At 42.0% G+C, this 20267-nt stretch overlaps 1 protein-coding gene across 1 annotated transcript; it reads right to left on the bottom strand.

The window, feature by feature from the left end:
• Positions 1–578: 578 nt before the first annotated feature.
• Positions 579–19229, bottom strand: LOC139419699 (uncharacterized). Its single transcript, XM_071169684.1, has 6 exons — positions 18735–19229; positions 18226–18356; positions 13363–13521; positions 8975–9139; positions 3219–3330; positions 579–2993 (listed from the first exon to the last, which is right to left on the bottom strand). The coding sequence occupies exons 1-6, from the start codon at positions 18991–18993 to the stop codon at positions 2035–2037; spliced, it is 1785 nt and encodes a 594-aa protein (XP_071025785.1). The 5' UTR covers positions 18994–19229; the 3' UTR covers positions 579–2034.
• Between the last annotated feature and the right edge of the window lie 1038 nt (positions 19230–20267).

The following is a 20267-nucleotide window of genomic DNA, read 5'->3' as shown; positions in this document are numbered from 1 at the left end:
AGGACAACAAACGTAAAGTGTGTACTGTATAACAGTCATAGACCGTTTAGGCAACATGAAAGAAGATGGCGGCATTGGCGATTCTTTTCAAGTAGGGTTTGTCTACGCACGCACAGAAATCAGTACCACGTTGATTGGACTAAATTGTTTTTGGTTTGTTAAAGTTCTCTTTATTAGACTAAGCATAGGTGATTAGATTATGTCGAAGTTTAAATGGTGCTGGAATAGTGGAGGCAGTACCTGTTTTCTTTGCGATTTGCGGTAATTTTCCGTGACTCTAAATCAATAGTTGTTTAGAAGTCCGACAATGTCGGAAACATTTACTTGCTTGTGATGAAACAAAGGTGTGGTTGAATTTATTCTGCCACCGTGTCTTCTTATTGTCTCGGCCTTATGCCTTGACACTGTGATATATAGGCCTATGAACTAACAGGTTATAGAGCAGACAACGCAATCATCACACAGGTTGTAATATGGCTTTCCCCCCCTGGATTGGCTTCCCTGTTGATTTTACCCACGCACCGCTACTGCAATTCAGGAATTGATTCGATTTTGAAATAACATTTAACTTTGACTTAACTTATCCATTTGAGTTTATTAAGAAGTATATAAAGGCTCTCACAGAATAGTACACATATCCCCGCTGCACTCGGGTAGGGAGACACTCCACATAAAAATCCCAAGAACAGACTAAATCTTCTCTTTCATGCCATTTACCACAAGATTCATTCTTCAGTAGAGCAATGTCGACTTCTTCCAAGACTCCAAAAATGACTCCTTTGACAGGTGACACGTCAATGCAAGATAGATTATATTCATATTTTCTGATCAGCAGAAACACACTAAATGAAAACGGATTCACCAAGTCTGGCATACATTGTTTTTCCAAAAACCGCAGTCTTACCAGATACAATTGGGGTATGATCAAAACTAGACATATTTTCCACAACAGTTTTTCTCCTTATCCCATTCTTTTGGACAAAAGTCCACTCATCCTTTTCTCCACCGCCATTCGATTTCAGTTCCACATCTGCTTCCGCCATGTCGCCTAGCCACACCCACTTCCGTTACACCGAAGAGAAAGTATCTTATTGGTTGGCGTCATAGCTCAAAGGGTGTGGTTAAATGAAAGTGATGTATGCTGTTCTTTGAAATGCGGTACTGCTTATTACGCTACACATCAAATCTCCCATGATCAGTATCTTTCAAGCAGAGAGCAGACTAGTTTAGAAAAAAGTGTGTTAGAATATATAATAATATCACTTTATTCCATCTACATCACCTCTGTAAGGTAAAAATTAAACTGTCCTTATTCTAACCTAGTCTCTCTAAAAACAGGTACACAAGCCTATTTTAAATGACAAGTTAACAAAGGCTTAATAAATGTTATATGGTTAATTACCCTCTTAGCCCAAGACACTTCACATGATGACTATAATATAACAGCTAAAAAATAGTTCCAAGATATTCCTTGTATATATCTCAAGCCACACTGCTGCAATTTCTCCCCATTGTGGACACTCCTATGTCTCATAAGGCTACTCAGGAAGGAGAAGCTCTTGTAATATAGCTTGCATTTGAAAGTCCTCCTTGGTGTGAACGTTCTGGTGCTGCTTCATATATTTAGTCTTAGTCTTATTTAGGCTTGTCAGCATCCGTCCTCATCCGTCCTCATGCTCGGCCTCGCGCGTTGTAATCCACTGACACCAGAGGAGGCAGGAGCCACCACCCTCAGATGGTTAGTCTTTGAGCTCCCTCCTTGACCTCCTCTAGCCATTGTTTGGGTGTTGTTGGGATTGTGTGCTGTGTTACAGGCTAGGTACCTCTTGTGAACACCAATCCTGACCCTGTCTGTATTAGTGGGGTAACCATGAGGTAACTGAGGAAGGCTAGACCCAGGTCCAGGCTTTCTATGAGCCCAGGCATTAGACTGGACCCTGAAAGAGAAGACACACTTTTTGTTTTTGTCTGTTTTTTAAAAGTGAGATACTGTATGAAAAGCGCTAAATAAAATAATTATTCCTTTAACACTCACTATACGTTGTCCGTGTGCATTTTCTGCTGATGTATCCTGAGATAACTCCTCTCCGAGAACACTCTTTCCCCAGTGCGTACAGACCTTTCCCCCATGTGGACCTTCAGGTGTATCTTCAGATGGTGCTGGTGGGAGAACCTCTTCTCACACTGGGGGCAGCTGTAAGGCTTCTCCCCAGTGTGAACCCTCTGGTGCCTCTTCAGGTTGGACAACTGGGAGAAACTGGCCCGGCAAAGATGACAGCTGAATGGTTTCTCCCCCGTGTGCATCCTCTGGTGGATCTCCACCTGTTTGGGGAAACTGAAGGCTTTCCCACAGAACGCACATGGGAAGCGCTTCTCTTTGCCACCAGATCTGCTGATAGCGTTACTACTACTGTCATTTGTCAATGGGCTTGTGTAGCCATTTAGTGTTGAGCCACTGGCATTGTCTGAGGTCTGGTTTAACATTAGGAGACTGTGAGGAGGACAAATGCCAGGGAGTGTCTGTTTTGTCGCAGGATCCATGTTCCAGTTGATAGATCCTACAGAAGGCAGACTGAAGGCTGCAGCTGTTAGGGGGTTAACCTGAGGCACCATTAGTCTCTCTGAATCACAACTATAGGAGCAGGACGGAGCATCGCTAGCCGAGTCTGTGTCTGTTCTGTCCCGCCGCATAAGGACACTTCCCGGTCCCTGCAGACCAAATCTACACCTTGCCCTGGTCTCAGCCAGTCTGTTGTCATGGAGACTGAGTTTGGTTGTTGTTTTGTGTTCGACTGTCTGTTTCTGGTTTTGGTTCAAGGTGTTGTTCCCCACTCCAGAGTTGAGGACACTGTCCCATCCACTGATCTCCACTATGTCGCCTCTGGTCCTGGCCTGCTCAGTGATGTTGTCCCCTGAGCCCTTGGGTGCACCAGTCTGGGTCTGGGAATCCAAGATGGCAGCCCAGTCTCCTCTGTTAGCCTCCAGCCAACCACCTGCAGGAAGAGGTTACAAAATAGACTTTACAAACATGGCAGAGAGAACTCTACATTTTGTCAATTACCTGGTGAAGTTGATACATTATAATGTGTGTTTTTGTATGTAAACATAAGTTGTATTGATTTCATTTTATGAATGAAGAAAAATATAAAATAGGCAGGTGCATAACTATTCCCATTGAAGATCTATTACTGTATGTAGGCTGTGTATTTCTCCCTTACCTTGTGCCCCCATCTTTAGTCCACTCAGCAGGTCAATGATCTCTGGTCCTTCTTCTATTGTCTCCTCTTTGACCAGCAGCAGGTCAGGCTTCCCATCCTCCATGTCTACTGACTGTAAGAGATACAGAGTGAGAGGATGTTGGATCAAGAAATCTGATATGAGCACCCTGCTAAGAAGCATCTTCTGATTGGGCAATGAGGGATTGCTATGGGTACTATGCCAGCATGTTAGTTGATGTGATACTATGCAAATGTGTTAGTTGATTTGACTACCTGACACTCTTTAATGGTTTGATACTTCAAAGGCATGATCCCTCACTTAAGACAAAATTAATAAAGACCAGGGGCCATATCAACAAAGTCTCAGAGTAGAAAATTGGTCATAAGTGCTGAGAATAGATACATTTTACTCTTATGGGTAAAAATAAAAGCTATGCTTGAAGCCTCTTTAGTCATCTAGTTGACCAATATTTAGGAAACCTCTTGAGCTGTCCTAACCAGTTAAGAGTTACCAGCAGGTGTCTTGATTATAAAAAAGGGCAGTGTGTCAGTGGTTCTGGTGCCATAGACAGGAAATTGCTTTAGAGTTGTTGAATTAATGTTTTGATATTTCTATATGATCAATCCAGAAATAATCTAGACCTACATACAACAGTATTTCTTACGCGTTTGACAATGATTTCACAAGGTCTAAATCACATATGTCTAAATACTAACACTTGCTCTTTCCATGACAGACTGACCAAGTGAAAGATATGACCGTTATTGATGTCACTTGTTAAATCCACTTCAATCATTGTAGTTGAAGGGGAGGAGACGGGTAAAACAAAAATTAAGCCTTGAGACATGAATTGTGTGCCATTCAGAGGGTGAATGGGCAAGACAAAATATTGAAGTGCCTTTTGAAGGGGTATAATTTGATACAGTTTCCTGTCTGTATCAAGAATGGTCCACCACCAAAAGGACATCCAGCCAACTTGACACAATTGAGGGAAGCATTGGAGTCAACATGGGCCAGCATCCCTGTGGAACAATTTTGATACCTTGTAGTCCAGGCCCTAACAAACTCAATATTAGGGAGTTGTTCTTAATGTTTTGCACACTCAGTGTATTTTTACATTCGATTATTTCATGAATCGACTTCATGTTATTTCAAGGGAATAACACATTGTTGTTAAAATGACTAAATTGGGCATGCCTATAAATTGAGCAATTGAAAGCATCTAGGGGCTATGTTAACTTTTTAATTGTGTAAAGATTAAACCTTTCAACGTTTTATGCAACATCGGCAAGTATCTTGATGCCTATTCCTTTGCGGTAACTCAAACTTTCGTGATTTCCACCTGAGAAACTTTTATGAGTTGATTTTACTCCTGGCCCAGAGTCTGTCTGAGCAGTGTCATCCTAAAACCTTCTCTGAGCTGGGAGCTTTTTATTGTCTGAAAACAGGTTGACAGAGGAATTCTAAGACCCTTTCTGAGACACTTTGTGGATATGGGTCCAGAGTCTGAGTGGAAGTGCTAATCGCTGATCAGGGGCCGTAGTTATCAAGCGTCTCAAAATTACTCATAGGAATCGACTGTGACCTAATTTACACACTGCTCAGAATAGGACCTAAAAAGGTAGTTATTACGCGTCTCTCCCCTACTCTCAACGATGAGTAGGGGTTAATTTTATGAGTTGATCTCAGCACGTTTTTACGACGTGAAAGTGTGATGACGTTTTGTATTTTTGGGTGTCGAAAAAGGGCACACTGAGGATATTCCACATTTCCAAAAACAATACTGATACAATTAAGCAACATTAATATCAAACCATTTGCAGGGCTAGCAACATTGTTTGTTTTGTAGGCTATTAGATATCTTGTTTTTGTTATTGTCAAACGTAATCCTCGTAAAATATAATCATAATGGTGTCGGCTATTAGTCCTATTTAGGTTAAATATTACGCACAGGCACACCGGCGCATGACATTTTACCACTGTGGTGAGAGAAAGATGCTCATCTAACTCAACCAATTAGTTTGATAGAAAATGATTACATCTGTCTCACATTACCCTCTTTACATAGAACTACCAATCCCTTTTACATTTTCTAGCCTTTCTAAACATGTCATTATGCGGCATGCGATCATGGAAATAAAACTGGCGGGATGAGGAAAGTATTTTACTTGCAGAGCAAGATGATTAATACAAAATTATTATCAAGGGCCATATCTGAAACAAACAGCACATTTCATTTTTCTATCAGAACTCCTGACGAATGTGAACAACGCTGGTACACCATCCTATCAAACTGTAGGTTGGAGATTTCCATTTCCCTTCAGAAGTTGGCAAAAACAGGTAGCCCTAAATTCAGTTGCTATGTTATGCACGCTGTAAAGTAGACTATTTTGTTGTCTAATGGGTATTGTCTGCATTCAGGAGGTGGCCCTCCACGTAAACACCTCAGTGCCATAGCGGAATGTGTTTAACTACCTGAAGGGCTCAAAAGTGAACATCTCGAGCATTGGCGATTAGCAAGACGCTGCGCTGTTGAGGGTCACCGATCAGCACAATAGGATTTAAACTTACTGTTGAATTTCAAAACACTTAATTCACATTTATATTTTTTACAAATTGTTTGCGGAAAAACTTATCACACACTAAATGTGTTTGATGGATCGCAGGAAAAGAGCAGTGTAACGAGTGCGCTGAGAATCGGGAAGCAAGTTCAGGGAGTGAGTGTTTTAATAAATAAAACAAACAACGCACCGACATGAGTCAATAACACCCGAGGAAAGAACCATGGGAGGTGATAGATATAGGGAAGATAATCAAGGAGGTGATGGAGTCCAGGTGAGTGAGACGATGGTGACAGGTGTGCGGAATAATCAGCAACCTGATGACCTAGAGGCCGGAGAGGGAGTATATGTGACAAGCAGGAATAGGCCTTTTGTAGGCTACAGTCCAAGCTATGGCTTGTAATGGTGCGACTGCTGTCGCCACCCAAAGATTATCCAATTTGAATAAACGCTTGCGCATTGATGTGAATCTCATTTAGCTATTTGCGACTTATGGATTGTGGATGGCTGTTCAGAGATCTAAATGTGTCTTTGAACCCAATAATGGTTGAATTCAAGACGTTTAAGCTGCCTATCAATCATTGTTTTTGAAACCAGTAGACCGCCAGTGAGAAAATGCGCTCTTGCAACAGCTGCATAGTATGGATCCCAGCCTATGGGATACAATTGGGGCTTATATTGCTCAAAATAATTCATGCTGATAAAATAAATAAATCCATAGGCCTAATGGACATATGCTCAAACTCGCACACTTTTGATAGACTTAAAAGGGGCAATCTGTAGTTGCTAAATCAATTTTTTAACTTTCAATGGATATATATATATCCATTTATTCTTAAAGAATATCACTTATAAATGCCTCATGAGCTTAGTTCAACTGTCACACTCCATGAAAAGCCCAAATATAAGCTTGTTTTTCTCCAATGTTTGCAAACATTGTAAATGTAAACAAACACTATAGCCTCATAACATGGTTAAAACAATTTTGATATCATGGATGGTCAGTCCTTGCATCCGTAGCTCTGTCTATTAATCTGACAGTGGTTACATTTCTCCAGGCCCATCCCGCAGCTTTTTTTTACCAAAACAGAGACGGGGCAACCATTTTGTTATTGTTCTGTGGATTTGCCCTTTAAACAGCTGCATATTATCAAGGAATCAAAGTGTCACCAACAAAAATGTAAACAATAGGCCAATAGCAAATGCAGCATAAGGCGTTCATTTTTCACATGTAAATATAACTTTTCAGTAGCGCTCAAAGCATAACAGTCCATGAGCACAGCTTTTAATTTTTCAACTCGAATCAATGAGCCCAATCAGTCCTCCATGACAACAAAATCAAACATAGTAGGGCTGGCTAATAAGTCCTTATTTTGGGGGTTATGCTCAGGTAAAACAATTTGGCAAATCTATACTTCCATATTTCCAAGTCCTATTCTTGAAGATTAAGGGGTATAACATTTATTGGAATGACTGTAATTCTGATAGACTTTGGTTTTTAATGTAAAGATATAATTTAATCGTATTTATTATATGTAGTAGAAAGCGGTGGGTTAGAAGAAGCCTACATAACCAATCCGTAAAGTAAAATTTCATATCCATATAAGGCCAGATATGTAAACTTTAACATTGCTTTATCCTGCAATATATGTGGTTAAATTGCTAACATACATTGTTGTCTTCTTCTATTAACTCTTTAGGGGAAAGTAATCTAAAAGTAACTGTGTGTAATCAGATTACGTTACTGAGTTTGGGTAATCCAAAAATTACGTTACTGATTACGATTTTGGACAGGTAACTAGTAACTACCGGATTACATTTAGAAAGTAACCTACCCAACACTGCATATCTGTATGATGCTCTCCCATTCCAATAGCTTAATGTTCTGTAGCTAGATATTAGGTTCTACGAGACCATTCTCCTGCGCTGACAAAACGGCAAAACGAAGTGTGGAGATTGTTATGTGAGCCTACCTAAAGTGAAGGTTGGTAAAGTGCTGGTGGAAAAGCGTTCCCTGTCCACCTATGGCACTGGGGTTGCTTCATCATCGCCATAGTCACTGTTGTCATCGTCAGTTTCAGATTGTCCATCGTCGGGAGGTAGACGGATGAGCCGTAGTTTGCAGATGTCGTTCAATATTGAAGAAGCCATTATTATGCGACAGACCATCCTTGCTTGGGCTGTGACCCACCTCTCCATGGAGAACATGAAATCTCCTCTTCCACTGGCCTATTCCCCTTTCTACCAGGCTCCGTGTGATCCCTCAGATAAAACAATATTTACATGTCATTTTATGTGGATTCAAATTTTAATTACACTGAGATAAAGCCCACTGTATTCTGTAGCCCAGTAAATTAAATGTTTGGCCTAATTGCCTCACCTGTTATAATTGAGCTGAGCCCCGGGGAGAGGTCGTAGAAAAGGGGTTTAGCAGCCACCTTATCTGGGGGTACCCCTTGTCACCAAGAAAGTGACATCCAAGGGAACAACATTTCGCTCAAACAGCATGTTGAGGCCGCTCTCACTGAGCACTCTGTAGTCGTGAAGACCCAGGCCAGTTGGCTACAACATCAAGAATCTTATAGTCTGCATTAAAAAAAAAACACTTTGGTGTTAATACTGTGGTACCGCTTTCGATTGATGAATGTGTCCTCATCCATGGAGGGCAATGGTTTTGATGTGGGCATAATCAATGACGCCAACAACTCCCGGAAAACCAGCGAATTGGATGACGGCAGCATGTTTGTTTTTTTTAATAATCTGGCGTAGAGTGGTGGGAAAATGAACCTTTGATTTGAGGTGCTTTAAGTGCCATCTGGGTTTGACGGTCTGTGATGGACCCAAATCATCACTGTTACACTGTTGCCAAGAAGGGTAAAGTGGCAACTTCTGGCAACTCCTAATCGGTTAAGACACCTATTGAGCTCTCTTAAATACACCCTGAGATATGAGTACTTTTAAGTCATATGAATGTTGATAACATGCTCTTACTCCTATGCGTAAAAGTAGGACCAAATTTGTGTCACTGAGAATTTTCAGGCAGTTAGATACGGGCCCTTGTCCCCACCTGTCTACATAGTGTTATTATGATCTCAAAGGCAAAACTGATCCTAGATCGGCACTCATACTCAGAGGCTTTGTGGATACGGGCCCTGACCTAATACCATTCTGACAGTAGTTTACAGTTGTCTCACCTCAGTGAGACTGTGTGTGGTCCTGTGCTGCTCAGTTGGTTCCTCTGTGGTTTCAGGAGGAGGTGTAGTCTGGTTGTCCTCCATGACCATGGTCCTCTCAGGGTTCCCCAGACTCTCCTCACACCCCTCCTCCTTCACCAGCAGCACCTCTGGACCCTCCTCTTCCTGGAAGTGACAGGTGATACAGATTACACCGACAGAGTCTCCCTCAGGTACGTATACACACACACACAGTCGCACACAAGTATAATAAACACACACTTTCAACATGTTGGGGCCATACTTACGAACATTAGAAAAGGTTTAAGTTCAAGGTTAAGTTTAAGCAACAGCCAATTAAAATCATTGACGTAGTGGCACGTGAGCAAAGGCTACATGTTAGCTGTTCCCATTACAGTGGGGAAAAAAAGTATTTAGTCAGCCACCAATTGTGCAAGTTCTCTCACTTAAAAAGATGAGAGAGGCCTGTAATTTTCATCATAGGTACACTTCAACTATGACAGACAAAATTAGTTTTAAAAAATCCAGAAAATCACATTGTAGGATTTTTATGAATTTATTTGCAAATGACGGTGGAAAATAAGTATTTGGTCAATAACAAAAGTTTATCTCAATACTTTGTTATATACCCTTTGTTGGCAATGACAGAGGTCAAACATTTTCTGTAAGTCTTCACAAGGTTTTCACACACTGTTGCTGGTATTTTGGCCCATTCCTCCATGCAGATCTCCTCTAGAGCAGTGATGTTTTGGGGCTGTTGCTGGGCAACACAGACTTTCAACTCCCTCCAAAGATTTTCTATGGGGTTGAGATCTGGAGACTGGCCAGGCCACTCCAGGACCTTGAAATGCTTCTTACGAAGCCACCCCTTCGTTGCCCGTGCGGTGTGTTTGGGATCATTGTCATGCTGAAAGACCCAGCCACGTTTCATCTTCAATGCCCTTGCTGATGGAAGGAGGTTTTCACTCAAAATCTCACGATACATGGCCCCATTCATTCTTTCCTTTACACAGATCAGTCGTCCTGGTCCCTTTGCAGAAAAACAGCCCCAAAGCATGATGTTTCCACCCCCATGCTTCACAGTAGGTATGGTGTTCTTTGGATGCAACTCAGCATTCTTTGTCCTCCAAACACAACGAGTTTAGTTTTTACCAAAAAGTTATTTGGTTTCATCTGACCATATGACATTCTCCCAATCTTCTTCTGGGTCATCCAAATGCTCTCTAGCAAACTTCAGACGGGCCTGGACATGTACTGGCTTAAGCAGGGGGACACGTCTGGCACTGCAGGATTTGAGTCCCTGGCGGCATAGTGTGTTACTGATGGTAGGCTTTGTTACTTTGGTCCCAGCTCTCTGCAGGTCATTCACTAGGTCCCCCCGTGTGGTTCTGGGATTTTTGCTCACCATTCTTGTGATCATTTTGACCCCGCGGGGTGAGATCTTGCGTGGAGCCCCAGATCGAGGGAGATTATCAGTGGTCTTGTATGTCTTCCATTTCCTAATAATTGCTCCCACAGTTGATTTCTTCAAACCAAGCTGCTTACCTATTGCAGATTCAGTCTTCCCAGCCTGGTGCAGGTCTACAATTTTTGTTTCTGCTGTCCTTTGACAGCTCTTTGGTCTTGGCCATAGTGGAGTTTGGAGTGTGACTGTTTTAGGTTGTGGACAGGTGTATTTTATACTGATAACAAGTTCAAACAGGTGCCATTGATACAGGTAACGAGTGGAGGATAGAGGAGCCTCTTAAATAAGAAGTTACAGGTCTGTGAGAGCCAGAAATCTTGCTTGTTTGTAGGTGACCAAATACTTATTTTCCACCATAATTTGCCAATTTTGTCTGTCATAGTTGAAGTGTACCTATGATGAAAATTACAGGCCTCTCTCATCTTTTTAAGTGGGAGAACTTGCACAATTGGTGGCTGACTAAATACTTTTTTGCCCCACTGTACATAAGCTTGCAGATTTAGCCCTATGATAACCTACTAACCTCATCAGGTGGTCGTTTAAACTTAACCTTGTACTTTTTCTCATTTTTGCAAGTATGGCCCGGAGAGTTACCCATCCCAACTATGTTTGAGTCCTATACTGTAGTTACAGAATGACTTCATTGTTGTTAAACCCATCATGGTGGACATAAATAGGATAATGTGGGTAAAATAATAAGTCAGCTATGATTAGTTAAGTCAGCATCAGTAGGTGTTTGTTAGTGTACTAGACTACAGGGTGTTTGTTAGTGTAATGAACTACAGGGTGTTTGTTAGTCTAATAGACTACATGGTGTGTTAGTGTACTAGACTACAGGGTGTTTGTTAGTCTAATAGACTACAGGGTGTTTGTTGGTCTAATAGACTACAGGGTGCTTGTTAGTCTAATAGACTACAGGGTGTTTGTTAGTGTAATGAACTACAGGGTGTTTGTTAGTCTAATAGACTACATGGTGTGTTAGTGTACTAGACTACAGGGTGTTTGTTAGTCTAACACACCCTGTAGTCTATTAGACCAACAAACACCCTGTAGTCTATTAGACCAACAAACACCCTGTAGTCTATTAGACCAACAAACACCCTGTAGTCTATTAGACCAACAAACACCCTGTAGTCTATTAGACCAACAAACACCCTGTAGTCTATTAGACCAACAAACACCCTGTAGTCTATTAGACTAACAAACACCCTGTAGTCTATTAGACCAACAAACACCATGTAGTCTATTAGACCAACAAACACCATGTAGTCTATTAGACCAACAAACACCCTGTAGTCTATTAGACCAACAAACACCCTGTAGTCTATTAGACCAACAAACACTACAGGGTGTTTGTTGGTCTAATAGACTACAGGGTGTTTGTTAGTGTAGGTATATTTAGTAAGTGTATAATGGTTATAAAGCGCTATCAGAATATACAGAATAGGGTGAGATCAGATGTGATGTATATTAAAGAGAGTCTCAATGAAAGTCTTAGAATGAAAAGTCCCATTTTGTGTTTACTAAATATAAACAAGGTTTAAATACACCATATGAAAACCACACGCCTCAACAAAAGACCTGCATGAAGTTGATAAACTGCATACATTTTTCTAATTAATTACTTTAAAAAAAAGTAGTTGAATGGAAGTAATGAAATGGGCATTTGTGAACATCATATAGCCTACAAAGTACAAACACAATATGTTACAGACTTTTTAGGCTCATATAAGACACAATGCCTGGATGTAATATTCTATTCAGGAATATTCAACACTGAAATCTGTTACTCTCATTCTTCCAAATACATCAGTGGATATTTTCTGCGGACAATACTGACAATACATCTTTGTCTTTAATGCAGGGTTTGATCTAAACTTAAACTATACATTGGAATGGTTTATTTTGTGGAATGGTTTTTCTGCTGGTGTATCCTGAGGATGCTCCTCTCTGAGAACCTCTTCCCGCAGTGTGTACAGGTGAACAGCCTTTCTCCTGTGTGGACCTTCAGGTGCCTCTTCAGGCTGCTAGCCTGGGTGAAGTGGATGTGACACTGCGGGCAGCTGTAGGGTTTCTCCCCTGTGTGGACCCTGTGGTGCCTCTTCAGGTCACCAGCCTGTGTGAAGCGCATGGGACACTGGGTACAGCTGTAGGGTTTCTCCCCTGTGTGGACCCTCTGGTGGATCTCCACTGTCTGGGGGCAGCTGAAGCCTTTCTTACAGAACATGCAGAGGAACCGTTTCTCTTTACTACTGCCTGATGTGGCTTCCCCTCCCTGAGCCTGAGCTCTAGCCTTGTCGTTTGAGGTCAATACCTGATCGAAAAGGATGCGGCTGTGTGAATCGGAATGCCCCATCGACGTGGACACTGGGTTGTGATCCCTGAGCGCAGGTACAGGGGAGTGGGTCGTGACATTTGGATTTGTCTCTAAGCTTTCTCTGTAATCTATGAAACCTCTGCCCTGTGAGGTTTTGTCTCCTAGGTGACTATCTGCATTCCATGTGGGAGGAATGTTGTCTTCCACTTTCACAGTCACTTCATCTACGACCAGACCCTCCCCTTTTTTATCTAGGCACCCTTCAGAGAATACACTACTACTGTACCGGTTCCAGTCCCCTGTAGACAGATCAGTCTGTGTCACTAAACCCAAGGATATGTTGCCAGGGTCCATCTCTGTAGTGTAAGAACAAGATGGATCATTACCAGTCTCTAACACGTCACCTGAGTCCGGATGGGAATGAACCATCCTCATGCTCGAGTTACCGTAAAGTAAATACTCTGAGCAGGGAGCAGGACAGCCCAGTGGCCCCAGTCTCTCTGGGTCTGATCTGTGGTCAGATCCTGTGTGTAAGAGCCTTTGTGTTACAGTTAAAGTCTCTGTGTCGGTCTCTGACTTGAGGACGGCGTTCGGCGTTCCACTGACCTCCGTGATGCTGCATCGGGTCCTGGGCTGGGGCGCAGCGGTGGCAAGGCCCTCAGTGTCTACAGGGGGCGTCACTCCAACCGCTGCTACAGTCTGGATGTCTCTGCTGTGTTGTGGCTCTCGTTCAGACCTCTCATGCTTGACCCCAGGACCTGCAGACTGATACAAGAAGAGAGGTTATAATTCATGAGTAGAATCGGTAGGGATGTAACTATTCAATCAAAACGCATCGGTCCCAATTAAAATGTTTCAGATACAATTGCATTGGTCCGCACCCATTGGTCGGTCAACGCGTCGGTCAGAAAGTCCATTCAAACATTACAAATCGCAGATTCACTAACATGTTACTGTCTTTCTACCTTACCATACCTCCTCTTTTGTCACAACCGATGCGTCCTCTCTTCAGTGTCGAACTAAGACTGTACCCATGTTGGCAGTTATTGGTCTACAAGTCAGCTTGCATGCCAAACAACCCCAGGAAATATCAGTAGCCTAGTTAAGCTGCTGAACGGGGGCTTACAATAGATCTGAGTTTCGATTGTTCAGGTTCACCATCAGCAATAGTTTTGGTAGTTTTGCTTCAAACAATCAGTGTATATGGTCATTTTTAGATATACTGGGTAAAGTTAACCATTTCAGAACGAGGACAGCAATCTGGCGCACTGCCGCTGCACTGTTTTTGAGATGGGGGGTGAAAGCCAATTAATTTATAGCACAACTTTGGATATGTCATAGCTAATTTGTAAACGATCAATATTGATACATTACGAGCTCAAACACTTAATCTGCAAACATGACAAGTTAATTAGTGGGTGATGGTAATTTCAGAACCAAAGTGGGGACACAAAAACATAGGCTACACTAATCTGATAGTGGTAAATACCTAGTCTCCCTTATGGCTCAGATCAGGTGCCTAGGACATAGATAATAGACATACATCCTTTACATACACTAGTGATGCAGGGGTTGGCTCATTACCCGCAGTCCCCACGGGTGTATCCGTGTGGATGAAGGGAGGGTGGGTGGCGGTCGGGTTAAATACTTTTATATCTGTAGGCTGCATCAGCCTGGTCTCACAGACTAGACGAAACATAGTAAACGTAAATCCGGGTCACTCAAATTAGAATGGTATGTTACGTTTGGTATGGTTGCATAAGACAGATGGTTACTTAATAAGGCAAAAATGAAAGTAGGGTAGTTGGTCAAGTGGATCAGTGGCCAAGTCAAAGGTTGCGAGTTCAAATCTCATCACGAACAACGTTGCAACTACATACTACTTTGCAACTACTTAGCATGTTAGCTAACCCTTCCCCTAACCCTTTCAGCTAAACCTTCCACTAACCCTAACCCTTTAACCTAACTCCTAAACATAAACCTAGCTAGAATTCATAACATACGGTCAAAAGTAGTGGACACCTGCTCGTCGAACATCTCATTCCAGAATCATGGGCATTAATATGGAGTTGGTCTCCCCTTTGCTGCTATAATAGCCCGCACTCTTCTGGGAAGGCTTTCCACTAGATGTTGGAACATTGCTGCGGGGACTTGCTTCCATTCAGCTACAAGAGCATTGAGGTCGGGCACTGATGATGGACGATTAGGGTGGGTGTTCCAATTCATCCCAAAGGTGTTGGGTGGGAGGGTTTGCTGCTACAGTGTCCACTTCACAATAACAGCACTTACAGTTGACCAGGGCAGCTCTAGCAGGACAGAAATTTTACGAACTGACTTGTTGGAAAGGTGGCATTCTACGATGGTGCCATGTTGAAATTTCACTGAGCTCTTCAGTACGAGCATACTAATGTCAGTTTGTCTATGGAGATTACATGGCTGTGTGTTCGATTATATACACCTGTCAGCAACAGGTGTGGCTGAAAAAGCTGAATCCACTCATTTGAAGGGGTGTCCACATACTTTTGGCCATGTAGTGTATTATATGTTTTGCAAATTCGTAACATATCATAAGGAATGGGTAATGGACATCGACATATTAATACATACCATATGAAATGTGAACATACAGAATAATACGAAATGCTCTGAAACCAGGTTGGCTACAGTGAGATTCTGGACACTGACTGTAGGTCTATAACCTCTCACATAGTCTTAATATTAACTCCTGCAGAATTTAGGATTTCTTGCATCAAAATGAGAGAAATCTGATTTCTTTCTTTAAGCATCTTGAGAGAATGCAAAGGCACAGTTAGGGACCGTCAGCAGAGGTGCCATCTTTATCAGCATCATAAAAGCTGATAGTATTTCAACCACATAAAATATGCATCCAAGCCAAACTGAAATCTTATCAGAAACATGTTGGATCGTTTTCACAGCTTTCTATTTCCTTACAAACTGTCATTTGGACATTTTGCACAAAATCTTTCATTTTTATTTTATTTTATACATTGCACTTTCTCCCAGAGAGCAGCAGAGATGACAGAAAGCTTTACCACATTCTATTATTTATTGACATTATGCTGGTGAGCAAGGGTTTATTCAGTCTTCTAGGGTAGCATACGATGATAGAAGAGAAGCTGCATGTATCTAATTATAGACAAATTGATAAACAAAATAGCCTTCCAAAATGTTGTAAATTATAAGCAGAAACATATTTAAATGAGTCAAAAAAGATTCCTGCACCCCCTGTCCAAAAATCTTTATTTACATTTTTTTGTACCTCTTTTTCTCCCCAATTTCGTGGTATCCAATTGTTAGAAGCTACTATCTTGTCTCATCGCTACAACTCCCGTACGGGCTCGGGAGAGACGAAGGTTGAAAGTCATGCGTCCTCCAATACACAACCCAACCTAGCCGCACTGCTTCTTAACGCAGTGCACATCCAACCCGGAAGCTAGCCGCACCAATGTGTCGGAGGAAACGCCGTGCACCTGGCTACCTCGGTTAGCGAGCCACATGAGTCGCTGGTGCGCGATGAGACAAGGATATGGCCCTACCGGCCAAACGACGCCAGCGTCGCCCCACGGACCTCCCGGTCACGGGCGGTTACGACAGAGCCTGGGCGCGAACCCAGAGTCTCTGGTGGCACAGCTGGCGCTGCAGTACAGCGCCCTTAACCACTGCGCCACCCGGGGGGGACCTGTCCAAAAATCTTCCCGCCATCTTTGACTGTAGCCCACAGCGCATTTTCTATATTAGCAGGTTAGGGTCAGGTCTCAGAATTGAACTTTATCACATATTGCGGATGGGTGAACCACTAACACACACACACACACCATAGACATACATAATTTAGACACACACACAGTCAGCTCCAGCTCAGAGAGGCCCAGTTCATGAGCTCCATCAGCAGCAGATTTTAATTTAATTTAGAATGGAAAATTAATGTGTTTATGCAACAAATGTTTGTGCATCGAACCGAATCACATCGTTCTCTAATCAAACCGATTCGCATCGATTATTTTTAAGCTAAAACTAGGGCCGGGACGATACCAGAATCGCGATACTCGTTAGTATCATGGCAAGGAAACAAAGCATGAAGTGGATTTAACTTCTTGTAGGAAGACAGACCTAATGTTGGAAACAAACCTCATTATGGTGTCATCCAGAGTCACATGTATTGATTTGCCAAGTTATAGCACATAAAATGTTATATAAAACATGTTTTTGAAGGACAATTTATTTGCTTAATTCGTGTTTTCATTTTTGCCATGGAATTTTTTTCCTTCCCAGCTCTAAAAAACATATCTTTCCTGTATCGTAACAGAGCGTGTATCTACAGTGCCTTTGAAAAATGATTTGCCCCTTTGTGATACTCTATTTTTGCATATTTTTGATACTGAATGTTATCAGATCTTCAACCAAAACCTAATATTAGATAAAGGGAACCTGAGTTTATAAATAAATATTTTTTTTTAAACTTATTTTATTGATTTTAAAAAGTTATGCAACACCCGATTCCCCTATGTGAAACAGTTATTGCCCCCTTACATTCAATAACTGGTTGTGCCACCTTTAGCTGCAATGACCAACCAAATGCTTCCTGTAGTTGTTGATCAACCTCTCACTCGCTGTGGAGGAATTTTGGCCAACTCTTGTACGCTTTAACTCAGCGACATTTGTGGGTTTTCAAGCATGAACTGCTCGTTTCAAGTCCTGCCACCACATCTCAATTGGGATTAGGTCTGGACTTTGACTAGGCCATTCCAAAACTTTAAATGTGTTGCTTTTTAACCATTTTCATGTAGACTTGATTGTGTGTTTTGGATCATTGTCTTGCTGCATGACCCAGCTGCACTTCAGCTTCAGCTCACAGGCGGCTGGCCTGACATTCTCCTATAGAATTCTCTGATACAGACCAGAATTCATGGTTCCTTCTATTAAGGCAAGTCGTCCAGGTCCTGAGGCAGCAAAGTATCCCCACCTCACAAGGCTTTCTCTCTCTCCAAGTTGAGACCTTGAAACTGAGATACCTCGGTGGTTCCCATATTCTGGGCGTATTGCCAAGTTGAGGAACAGTGATAGTGATGATTCCTCCATACATGATCAGCCAGTCATCTGCATGAACCTTTCCAATTAGTTATTAGAAAGTAGCATTGATTTGATACATAAACCTAACACTTCCCTCACAGTGTAATGACCTGTCCCAAAATTAATATAGTTGGTTCACTTTGATATTTCAAACTGCATGTCCTGATCGCGTCTGGTGTGGATGGACAAAATCAACATGTGCGCGAAGGCGCACACATGCGGCCGGTGTAGTCAGCATGTAAGAATTGGATAACAATGTCATAGGGAAGTCTCACAAACTCTGCATTGGCAGATAAATAAGGATGTACATGCAAGTGAATAGCTGAGGGGAGCCTTTCTGAAATAAACGGGACACATTTGCAACACTGTTACACTAACCTCTATCATGATAGGGTGCTGGGTTGAGATTCCACTCCCCTCATCAACAGTGATTGATTGGTCATCTCTCCATGTATTGTGTCCCACTGGTTTAACAAAGCTCCTGTGGCCTCCAGTGAGATGTCCTTCACCTGAGAGAGTGATTGGAGGAAAAGAGGTGGTTAGGTTAGTGGTATATTGTACACTATTGACGCTGTCAACAATTGGCAAGGATGTAAGGTAACACTTATAACTTCTTGATATACTATGTAATGATTATGTTCCATGTATCACATTGTTTTCAATGAGTATATAACGGGAAATTTAGTAAATTAAGAATCTGGTTAGGATATGATATTGTGTCTTTGCGCAAAATATCTAGTTAAGTAATCTGGGGAATTATTATATACTATCCAACACCCAATTATGGTTAACCATATACAGTATGTGGTTAACAAATCTAAAGTTACACATGCACAGAACGGAACCGGGCGACAGGCCTCGCAGCTTCGGCATTCTGCAAAATGTACCTCTTCCCATTCCTCTGTATCGGTCGAGGATCTTGACACTTCTGGGACGACTTGCGAGGATGCGCTCCCGTGACCCCTTTAGTTCCAGTAGCTGTAGTTTCCTCCGCAGAGCCCGGTTTTCTTTCTGGCTTTGAGTTATTTCCAAACGAAACACTGTATAGTCGTTGTCTACGAGTTTACAGATCTCTGACACGGCTGCATTTGCTAGCACCTCCATGATGGAGGCTATTTGAGTGTGAAAAACCATAAAGTTAGCCATTGTTAGCTAAGCAGCTAGCTAGCGTTACCTTGATAACATATCAAGCAAGTCCTGTCTCAAACGCGAATTAAACACTACATGGGGTATGTATATATTGTTATACAGTTAAATGATTCATATTTTGAATTCCAGGGTGTCAATAAACGTCTAAAGTAAAACGATGAAATTGATATAGGTAACTGTTTACACCAGCACCTTGTCGCAACACCAAAAAGTACTTCCGGGTCACAGGTTTTCGGCAATTTTTCCAAATAAATTTCCTCCATGTAATAGAAAAGTATCAATAACCTATATTTATTCATGATATGTGAAACGTAATTGTCTAAACATTAACAATGATTCATATTTGATCATATTTAAGTGATATTTTCATTTTTATTGGGGTTTTAAACATGTTCCAAGGTCAAATAAGTCCCCCCAATGCAATACAATACACATTAAATACATATTGGCTTTTAGAGAGAACTATTCTAGGTGCTGAAGTAAAAGTGGGCTTGAGATTACTCACCAGGGTCTGTAGAAGCTATATGGTGTTATTTCATGTGGGACTGAGGTCTATACTGCATGTCCAGCAACACTTTCTACTCCACCCACACAATACTCTATAGGCCTTCAATTACATATTGGCTTAAAAGAGACAACTTCTGGGTGTTGAAGTAAAAGTGGGGTTGGGATTACTCACTAAAGTCTGTAGAGTATATATATGGTGTTATTTCATGGAGGGCTGAGGTCTATATGCCAGCAACACTCTACTCCACCCACTCCATTGGTCCCACTGCAATACAATATAGGCCTATAATGCATCCAAAATGTTTTAATTAAGTGATTTTGCAGTGTAACTGCAGTTCAACTTTACTGTCATTTGTCAATGGTCTTGTGTAGCCTTTTAGTGTTGAGCCACGGGCATTGTCTGAGGTCTGGTTTAACATTAGGGGAGTGTGAGGAGAACGAAGGTCAGGCAGTGTCTGTGTTGTCGCAGAGTCCATGTTCCAGTTGATAGATCCTATAGAAGGCAGGCTGAAGGCAGCACCTGTTAGGGGGTTAACCTGAGGTGCCATCAGTCTCTCTGAATCAAAATTATAGGAGCAGGACGGAACATCTCTAGCCAAATCTGTTCTCTCCCGCCACATACCGACACCTCCCCGTCCCCACAGACCAAATATATTCTTCACCTTGTTGTCAAGGAGACTAAGCTTGGTTGTTTTGTGTTTGACTGTCTGTTTCTAGTTGTTCCATCCACTGACCTCCACTATGTCGTCTCTGGTCCTGGCCTG

Source organism: Oncorhynchus clarkii, chromosome 10 (assembly GCF_045791955.1).
Source record: "Oncorhynchus clarkii lewisi isolate Uvic-CL-2024 chromosome 10, UVic_Ocla_1.0, whole genome shotgun sequence".
In the NCBI taxonomy this organism is placed as follows: domain Eukaryota; kingdom Metazoa; phylum Chordata; class Actinopteri; order Salmoniformes; family Salmonidae; genus Oncorhynchus; species Oncorhynchus clarkii.
Note: the sequence above shows the minus strand (reverse complement) of the source record. Positions and strands in the feature narration are given on the sequence as shown.

Bases quoted from the DNA above. Each gene is read 5' to 3' on its own strand.
- LOC139419699 (XM_071169684.1), bottom strand. From the start codon at position 18,993: ATGGCTAACTTTATGGTTTTTCACACTCAAATAGCCTCCATCATGGAG. The intron at 18,357-18,734 runs GTACATTTTGCA...TCACTCTCTCAG, and splicing joins ATACAGAGGAATGGGAAGAG to GTGAAGGACATCTCACTGGA. The intron at 2,994-3,218 runs GTAAGGGAGAAA...CTCTTCCTGCAG, and splicing joins ACTAAAGATGGGGGCACAAG to GTGGTTGGCTGGAGGCTAAC.